The sequence below is a fragment of the Musca autumnalis genome, unplaced genomic scaffold (assembly GCF_047663935.1).
Source record: "Musca autumnalis isolate F117 unplaced genomic scaffold, ASM4766393v1 scaffold_4, whole genome shotgun sequence".
Lineage (NCBI taxonomy): Eukaryota > Metazoa > Arthropoda > Insecta > Diptera > Muscidae > Musca > Musca autumnalis.
In genome coordinates this window covers 159,608,671-159,619,336 of record NW_027411977.1, presented here as the reverse complement: position 1 = coordinate 159,619,336, position 10,666 = coordinate 159,608,671, and the positions used below count along the sequence as shown (strand labels likewise).

The window sequence follows — 10,666 nt, the reverse complement described above, 5'->3', positions numbered from 1 at the left end:
GATCCACCTCACCGCCTTCAAACAGCGACGACCAACCGGTGGCCAAGAATCTGGAAAGAGAGACATCAGGTGAATCAAATAAAATGAATTCGGTCAATCACGAGGCGCCGCTGGCAGAGGATGAAAACGATGGTCCCACTATCTCTATAGCCATAGTCCAGCAGGAGAATCACAACTTGACGGTTAAAGGCTTCGTCAATGGTGTATTTCGTACCTTGACATTGGACACCGGTGCAACAAAGTCCATTATTAGACCGGATTTGGTAAAAAGGAAGGTATTGCCGTTAAATGGAGTTAAGTTGCGGACGGCCACAGGCGAGACTACAACTGTGCATGGAAAGGCCTACCAAAGGCTAAGTATGGGTAGGAAATCGGTAAATTTCGATTTTAGACTTGGTGTAGACTTCATGTAGGAAAGTGGAAAAATCTCGCAATGAGGAGGAAAAAGCGAAGATGTACGTCGAGGAAAGGTCCATCGAAAAACGTCCGTACAGCAAGGAAGGACAAGTCCGAGGAAGACCAGGTGGCACTTAGGAAGGTGACCACGAAGAAAGAAGGTATAGCGTCGCGATTCCTGGAGAGAAAGCAACGTCGTCCAGAAGAGCAAGAGTCCAAAGCTGACGCAGTAGAGGGTACATCTAAATCAGTTGCCACCACTACAGAACGAGAACTGCGTCTAGTCAAGAGGAACAGGCTTAAGCGGGAGGCAGTGGTACCAATGCCCATACCACAGAGAGGGAACTGTGCCTATTCGGGACGAACAGGCTTAAGCGGGAGGCAATGTTACGAATGTAACTGATAGGTTTAAGTTAGTTTAGTTTAATTTCCGTTAATTTAAAATTTTGAATTGTAACGTAAAGTTTTTATTACGCAGTTACTTTATTTAAGCAACAACAACTACCATGTAGAACTCTCTTCATTATTCTAGATGTTACTTTACCTTTCATTAATGTGCTTTTATTTTGTTTTGCCATAGTCATGTAATTATTGTTTAGTTTGTCACTTCTTTATTTCTTGCATCTGTTTGTTGTTGTAGTTACGTCATTACTGTGCTTGTCGTCCAATTGTATTCCCCCCATGTATGTATGTGAGTATGGTTGTTCGCTTAGTGCGAATGTGCGTCTGTGTGTTCGCTGCACAGATTCGAGGTGTTGCCATATGTGTTCTAGAGGACTCTAGAACAGGGAGACTTTGGGGTATAAATACAGGGGAACTGGCAATGACGAGTGAGTTGTGTTTTAAGCGTTGAACTGAACAGATCGGTTAAAGAATAGCTGCGTGCTAACTAGAGACTTGCTGCGTGCTTAGTAATTAAAGTCGGTTCCGAATAAGTGTAATAAAGTAAATAAAGCATTGTAGAAACGTAATCTAAAACTAACCCTGTTTTATTTGGTACAAATCGTACTGGGGAATAAAACAACGTCTACACGGAGATTAGTTAAATCTAATTCCGTAACAATACACTTTACACTCTCAAAGAATATACAATAGAGGTTCTTCAAATACAGTGAAGTCGCTGGCGGTGGTGCTCGTGGTGGATTAGAATTCACTATTTTTGAAGACTCCGCCACAGAATAAAGAACGCAATCTGGCCAACAAAAAATATCAGCGGCAACTTTGACCACACCCGGAGTTGCAAGACAAAAACCATTAGCGGTTAAAGCCGGTCGCGTTATGGGTCCATTAAACTTTTCCATATTCGAATATATCATGAATAGAAATAGTAAAAAACAGAATGTTGTATATTTTTCTCGTTTGTAGGAACGGGAAGACACTGAAGCTGGTTATGTCGTAAAAGCAATTCGTTTTGAAGAGGATAAAACTGAAACCATGTCTAAAATGTTACTGGCATCACAGCATCCAGTCAAATTCCAGGAAGATAAAACCGAAACCATTCCTAAAATGCTGATGGCACCACCCCTATCAATTAAATTTTGAGAAGATACAACTGAAACAATTTCTAAAATGTTAATGGCTCCTCCACAGCTCATTATATTTGAGGAAGATAAAAATGAAACAATTACAAAATTCATGCTTGCTCCACCCCAACCAACGAAAATAGCAGAAGAGGAATTGTTGAACAAATTGTCTGTGAAAGACAACAGCATGGCGGATGCGAAATGCAAAAGACAGGATAATTTCTTTGAATTTATCACCCAGTCACCACCAAGGCCTCAAAACTAGACAATCCTGTGACACCCATAACTCAAAATCCTAAACGTGTTTGCGATATCGAAACTCCTAACCAACAAAACCTTAAATAAAATCTTTGGGCTTATAGGCCGTTTACATATAACCGGGTTAGCCCAGTGGGTCTGGGTTTCAAATGTCATTTCCATTGTGTATACTTCAAATAAATCCTCATAAAGAAGGTTAACCCTGCAAAAAACTATAATCTAAACGCCGTATTATTCAAGGACACTAAACCAAGTAAATTTGTATTAATAGATTCATTTATTCTTGATTTCACCATGTATGATGGAAAATTGTTAAACCTAAATCTGTGCTGGGAGATACATTTATACCGAACTTCTCGCTCATTGAAAATAGTCAGTCTCAGCAATCGGCTTAAATTTCTGGCAATAAACAAAAGCCTCCAAATGATTCTTTTTTTGTCTTCAAATACAACTCTGATTTACTAACACATACATACATTTGTCGTTTGTCTCCCAGCTGTCCATCATTTTTTCACAGACAGTTGGGTTAACAAATTTCTGACAGGCTTGCTCGTTGACAGCATATGGTTGATGATTGTTACGGAGCATCAATTGGCAGATTTTGTTAACGACCTCAGTATGGTACCATGAACACTGCTGGCAATAAAATGTTATTTTTCTTAATTTATCATTTACCTCTGCAATATACAACTATACAAAATATCAATGTCAGAACTTTTCACTTCTGCAGTTATTTAAGCGTATTTCCACAGAATTTCAATATACCCAAATGGGCTGCGATGTCTGTTTCTTTTTTTGTACACTGTTTCCGATTTTTATTAGGATTTTTTCCCAAAATTAAGAAAATATTTAATATGCACAAATTTTCAAGATAATGTAAACAAACAATATTTTGTTATTGTTGCCATGACATGGTAATGTCTTTACAAATGGTATACTCTATGGCGTTGGATGATTACCCGAAGTAATCATATACCACAACTAAATATGTTTGATTTATTAAGATTAATTGTTGTTACAAATACAAAAGAAATTTAAACAATATTTTCTATCCCACATTACCAAAGCAGTCACTCCCAGGCGATAGAAACCCACACCCGTGATCTCGCATTCTAATCGATGAAGTCTAACCGTTCGGGAAGAAATTAACCACGTCCACCACACTACTTGCTTTCTGATAGGGGAAGTGAGAAACTCACTCCCATATACTGGCAGGGTTGTTAAAAATTACAGAATAGGCCTGCAGAGACTATTATGTATGTATGATGCATACCTTGGTATTAGTCCATATTTATATTAGGCAATTGTCAGTTTGTAGCTGAGGGAGGGTGTCGAGAGGCAAAGGGTTTCCATATAGCTCACCTCTCTCTCCATCGAACCGACAATTGCCGCAAGAAAATTGCCTAATGTAAATATGGACTTAAACCATGGTTACAGATATCTGTTGATAAATTTAAAATCATCAATGAATAACTCGCATTGACAATGGGCCCGAAGAAAAAGAAATAAAAAATAAATAAAAAAATAATAATGAATTGTATAAAGCCCATAAAGAACACTGGTCGAAACCACTGATCGATCTAGCGCACGGTGGTCGAAAGCAATGATCTAGCGGCGCGAAATTCATAACTTGCAAACGAATAAAGATACGTCACTGAAATTTTGCACAAACTCAGCTTGTTCCTGTGGGTAATAATGGGCCAAATATGAACAATATCGGCTGTTTTGGTCCATATAACGGTACCTTCCGATTTTCGGTATTTTGCGGATTTAAGCCACAATTTCGTAGCAAATTAGCTGTAATTTGGTACTTAGGGTTCCTAGTGGTCACAAAATATTTCCACCAAAACTTATGAACATAGGTCCACGTTTTCATATAGCCTCCATGTAACCGTACCTCCCAGTTTAAGGTATTTTGAATATCATCGCCACATTTTTAATTCAACTTGGCTGTAATTTTGCATTCCGTGTTCTCACTGCGTATAAAATCTTCTTGCAAAACATTTTCAATACGGATTTATGTTTCGATGTAGCCCCTTTTATGGTACCCCCGATACGTTGAATTTTTACTTGTTATCCCATATTTAATAACATATTTAGCTATAATATGGTATTATAGGGTCTCCAGGGGTAGAACTCCTCCTTACAAACATTTCTCAAGATAGGTCAATATTTTGATTTAGCTCCCATAAAAATGCACAGCTAAATTTGTGTGAATTTCATGCAAAATCCCTTATTTTAAAAGTGCAGTCATTAAAAATATTTGCAAATATTTGCAGCCCGAATTTTGTTATTCAGTATCTAGAGAGTCCAATTTCATTCCCCAAAAAATAATCGGACCTAAGTTCGGCCAAGTTTACAAGATGCACTCTATGGAACAAGCGCGTACAACCCATAAAAACACTAAAAAATTGAATTTTTTGAAAATTTATTGCTATATAACTAAGTACCTCCAGACCCCAAACTAATTCTTATAATTTAAATCACACCCTCTGCTATTAATTAAAATTATATCTTGCCCATTTTCATTACGAATTTATTTAACATTTAAACAAATATGAAGCTAATTTTTTTGCAACAATTTTTTAAAATCTGATGCAACAAAAACTCTTGTATTTGATAGTGAATAACTGAGTGAATATTTACAACAACAAAAATGAAAAAAAACAAAATCTTTGTCTGCAAAGTGTCTGTAATCGATACAATGGAAAATATTTCGCAATTTTATAGTTCGATTTTTTTACTTTCGCGCCGCTAGATCAGTGATTTCGACCAGTGTGTAGCGGCGCGAAAAAAAAGACAAACTATGAAATTGCGAAATATGTTCCATTGTTTCGATTTCAGATACTTTGCTGACAAAAATTTTGTTTTTTCATTTTTGTTGTTGTACATATTCACTCAGATATTCACTATCAAATATGTACAAGAAATTTTGCTGCATAAGATTTAAAAAAAAATTGATAAAAACCTAACTTCATATTTGTGTAAATGTAAATAAATTCGTATTAAAACTCAACAACATTTATTTTCAATTGATAATAAAGGGTGTGATTTAAATTATAAAAAAATATTTTGGGGTCAGGAGTTACATAGTTATATAGCAATAAATTTTTAAAAAATTCAATTTGTATAGTGTTTTTATGGGTTGTACGCGCTTGTTCCATAGAGTGCATCTTGTAAACTTCGCCGAACTTGGGTTCGATTATTTTTTGGGGAATTTAATTGGCCTCTCTGGATACGGAATAACCACATTCAGGCTTTGCAAATCTTTTAATAATGGAATTTTCCTTGAAATTAATACAAATTTAGCTGTGTATTTGTATGGGAGATAAATCAAAATATGGACCTATCTTGAGAAATTTTTGCAAGTAGGAGTTCTACTAAGTACCCTAAGTACCAAATTATAGCTAATTTGATGCGAAAAATGTGGCTTAAATCCTCAAAATACCAAAAATCGGAAGGTACTGTTATATGGGGCCATACCAAAACATTAGCCGATATTGTTCATATTTGGTCCATTATTACCCCGACACTAGCTGAGTTTGCGTAAAATTTCAGTAGCATATCTCAATTCGTTTGCAAGTCATAATTTTGCGCCGCTAGATCAGTGGTTTCGACCACAGTGCGACGGGCCAAATATCCTGTTGGGAGCGAAGTGTTAGTTTTCCGAAATTGAACATATTGTCCTGTGGATTTTCTAAGCGTAAGGCCAGACAATAGTTTTTCTTGAAATTTGTTAATTAAGTTTTATTGAAAGAAAAACACCATTATTGTTTAAAAAGTAATATTTTTGTTTCATATCAATGCTGAGGCATATTCAGATGGAAATTTGATTGTGTGCGAATTTAGCGACATTATTGTGGGGAGAAGGCCAGCATTTGGTATTATATTCCATGACAAGTAAAGTGTAACATTAGCATTGTTCCTGCAAGAATATATATTTAATTAAAAAAAAAACAACTATTAAATGCAATATCTACGTGTACCAACCTTAAACCGTTTCCATCGTCCCAGAAGTAATACTTAGTATTTAAGTTTTTGAAATCCAATACCGCATTATCTCCACGCCGAATTATTTTGTCCCACAATACTACCTGATTGAGAACATTGTCTGTGGTTTTATATTCAGCAGTGAGGAATAGGAACAATTGTTTCACATTCCAGTTAAAAAGGCTAGTAAGATTTGTTTCTAAATCAAACGTAATGTAACCCAAATCATGTTTCTCCCTTGATGCTCCGTAGTCTGGCACATTTTTCCTGCGTATCGCACATTCAAATGAAGTACAAATTATAAAAAAGTTACATTACTTATACTTACACTAAAACTTTCCCTGTACTTATATTTGATTGAACTCTGTAATCCAAGAAGACAGTCGATATAAAACAACAAAATGTTAAACACGCTAACACCGAAAGTGTATAAGCCACGGTAGCATTCCCTCTTGTCAATACTGTATGCATCCTGATTCAGAAATTTATTACTTTTAAAACTTAATATATGACACGTAGGATTTTAATTATTGAACGTCAACAATAAATGGAACGAATTAAAAAAAATGGTAAATCTACTATACAAACAAAGACACAAAAACGTTCCATTCTTTAAAATTTGTCTGCTGTATTAAGTAAGGTGACTACCATGGTACAATAAAGTAGAGGTAGGTACAATAAAGTAGAAAAATGCCACCCTGCATCCATGGTACAATAAAGCAGGTAAAAGCAAGTCCCAGCTGATTAGGTTCACCCGTAATATTAGTGTCAAATACAATATGAAGTTTACGAAGTTGTTCTTTTCGTTAATTAGTATTTATATTTTTTTACTTTCTGATAAACAAACATTAAACACATATTTTTGAAGTTATAGACTTCACGAGTAAAATGTACGTGCGAACTTCGAATAAATAGATCCACAGGATGCAACTTTCGAATAGTTTAGGAATCTGTAAGGATGGTGTAAGTGAACAAAAGGCCGTTTAAAATGGTGTGTCAGGCATTGGCGGATACAGGTCAGTGCTATATTTATTTAGGATCAAGTAGGTATTTATGCACTTAAAAATATCTCATTGCAGACAAGGATCTGATGGAAAAGATTATGAATGAAATCTCAATATATTGGATGAACTGTGAATTATACAGAATAAGATTATTACAGAGTATGGTTAATCTTCTATTATGGAACCTCAGTCGTGTTTTTTGGTTATGACGAAGCAGATTTGTTTAAAATATCCCTAGTAGGCTCCTCTTGCTAAAGAAGAGTTATCAGAACAGCAGTTTCGTCTCAAGTGTTGCTGTGGTTGGCATCCCGAAACCAGTCCTATGTGGTTGTTGTTTTTAGCTACACAAAACGTCAAGCGATGGATTAAACAGATCTTACACGTTCTGAACACGTTCAGATTTCGTAAATCTGAATTTGCTATAAGGCACTTTGAAACTGTCCTTTCGTTACACCTGTAGGATGAAAATAGTGAACCCATTTTGCATCTAAGAACTTCAGCCAACAATTATTGGGGATAATGTCCAAACACACCGATTTTATTTGAAACATATGTACATTCATAGAACATAATATATTTTATATATCGAATTGAGATGTTTCATTTGTTTATGCCGTATAAGGGAGTCAGAAATAGAGATGTTTGCTTATCTTGGCAACATCGGCTGCATTCCTATTACAGCAGTAGTTTTCTTCCGTACTGCATCACCATCGGCTTTCTTGATTTGTTTCTAGCAGTGTTTATTCATTAATGTTGATAAATTTCATTCTGCATCGTGGAGTTCATATTTTCTTCGCATATATGTATGTTTGGATTTGGTGAATTGAAAATTGTGATTCAATGTGCCCCATCTGAAATTAACCATGAATTATTTTGAAGAAAAGTAACACGCGGAATTATGTTATGATGTTAGATTAAATGGTTTTTAATTCATTTATTAAATTTACATATATTTGTATTTCATTAAACCAATATTTATGAGACTTAAAATCATATTGACATTTTATATTTTTGTTTAAAATTTTCAAAAATGAAGTTGACACTAGTATTACGTACAACAACAAATTTCCATGTGGTTTTTGTATCGATTGTTGTACAACAACACTTGCTTTTACCTGTAATAATTGTACCATGCCCTGCATCCATGGCTTAAAACGTCAAATGGCATGGTACAATAATAATGGTAATGTATCTGCGTAGCTATCCCGTATTACAAAAACATATGGAACTTAGAGTTTCACTTTCTATATGTTAAAAGTGTCATATAAAGTAAAAACGTTTCTTTAGCTAGGCTCCAGAATATTCTTGTTGGAAAAGTGTTCCAAAAATAGCAAAAGTTCTTCCCAAACTTATGACAGTGAAAAAATGTCATTCACTTATTTTCTACTTGACAAGTTTGGCTAATCTGACATCGTGATTGCTGGCATCCGATTTTCAGATAAATGTCAGCAGAATTTTTACAAAAATAGTAATTTTTACATTCCCGTAGTTATACACATTTTTTGTCCTTGTTTTCAATTTTAAGATATAGCGTTACAGTAGAATTTTTTGCTGGAACAATTCAGCGACGCATCTACCTTTATGATTGCATAATGCCAAAAACAGTACAAAATGTTAACCCTGATTTTGACAGATTAGGCCATAAAAAGAAAAAAATGTAATCAGCTGTTAGCTGTGGCCTACCTTTACTTTATTCTACCATGTTTCGTGTCATACAATAGCTCTGTTCCTTTACGTGCAAGAATCTTCAAGTTTTGCCACTCGAAAAGCGTTCCTTTACTTCTGACACCATACAATTCATATGTGAGCAGTTTACAACTTTTACTACTTTTGCCGGTTTTACCATTTTCAAAAGTAAAGGAACAGACCAAATATTGATAGATAGTGCAAACAACCTCTTAGTAAATCAGAGTTGTATTTGCAGACAGTCTGTCTTGTGAAAACGCCTAGTAAACGTGAACCAAGAAAAAAAAACGTTCCATTCGTTAAATTTAGTCTGCTGTATTAAAGGGCTGCTTACACTATCTATCAATGTCATATGAGATGTCAAATTTGCAACTTGTGAGTGTTGTACACATATAGCCCGTTTAGACTATACCCTTATACGATGATTAAGGGCATTATCTCGATTTAAGTGCTTAATCCACCCAAATCCACCCTGATTTACCATACAAAATTAAATCAACTCATAGTGTGACCACTATGAAAATTTTCTTCTATCAAAATGATGTGGCAACTCATATGTAAATTTTTCATTTATAGCTATATTACATTACGTGTATTTCATGTGTATGTTTTGCATTTTTATACCCTCCACCATAGGATGGGGGTATATTAAGTTTGTCACTACGTTTGTAACTACTCGAAACAATCCTTGTAGACCCCACAAACTATATATATTCTTGATCAGCGTGCAATTCTACATCGATATAGCCATGTCCGTCCGTCTGTCTGTCCGTCTGTGGAAATCACTCTAGCGTCCGAACGGATTGACGTAGGTGGATGAAATTTTGGGAAAATCTATTATATGTACGTAGGACTTTTGGTATTGAAAGCGGGCTATGTAGGTCCACGCTTTCGTGTAGCCCCATACAAAATGACGCGTGACCCGTCGTCGTTTTAAGGAATTTTTAAGATATTTGTCCCATTTTACCACCGAATTGGTTGTAAATTGGTATTTTGTGTCTCCAGAGGCCATAGAGGTATATCCCCCATATAACGCCACATATAAAGTACGCTTCATTTTAATATATTTTGAATGTATTAGTCCCATTTGACAACAGAATCGGTTGTAACTTTGTATTTTGTGTTTCCAGAGGCTAAGAAACATTTCCATCGTAAAGTGTTTATATAGGTCCACGTTTTTATAAAGCCCCCATAGGACGATATCTCCCGATTTTCGGTATGTTGAAGGTTTTGGCCTCATTATCACACCGAGATGGCTGAAATACCAAATTTCAGTCTTCGTTGGGGGTATAAAACTTTCCCCCATACATTTTTAGGTATAGGTCCACGCCATCATATAGCCCCCATAGAACGGTACCTTCCGATTTTCGGTATTTTGAAGGTTGTGGCCACATTAATCCACCGAAATGGCTGAAATTTGTGGTGGAGGGTATAAAAAGTTCGGCCCGACCGAACTTACGGCTTTTCCTACTTGTTTTACATCTACTTGTTGTACAAATAGTGTGATCTATATAAAAAATTTAATTTATCAAAATGATGTGTGAACCCATGTGTAACTTTTTCGTTTTAGAGCCCTTCCTATATTTGTATTTGTAGAAAACAGCTGATTTGTTTGTTTTGGTGAAAGCAGAAATTTGCAACATTTGCTGAAAGAAAAAATTTCTTAAAGAAACTTATGCCAGATTTAGACTATGCTGGATTTAGCAAATCCAGTGGATTTAAGTTGTCATTTTCATACAACATATGTCAAATAAAGCCAGATAATTTCTAAATCCAGCGTAGTCTAAATGATCTTTTAAATAAAACGAT

General features: G+C 35.4%; 1 protein-coding gene across 1 annotated transcript; it reads right to left on the bottom strand.

Annotated features, from left to right (window-relative positions):
- Nucleotides 1-5,897: 5,897 nt before the first annotated feature.
- Spase22-23 (Signal peptidase complex subunit Spase22-23) lies at nucleotides 5,898-6,731 on the bottom strand. The gene is made up of 3 exons (XM_073979892.1): nucleotides 6,496-6,731; nucleotides 6,168-6,434; nucleotides 5,898-6,102 (listed from the first exon to the last, which is right to left on the bottom strand). Exons 1-3 carry the CDS (start codon nucleotides 6,636-6,638, stop codon nucleotides 5,973-5,975), a joined length of 540 nt encoding a protein of 179 aa, XP_073835993.1. The 5' UTR covers nucleotides 6,639-6,731; the 3' UTR covers nucleotides 5,898-5,972.
- Nucleotides 6,732-10,666: the final 3,935 nt, after the last annotated feature.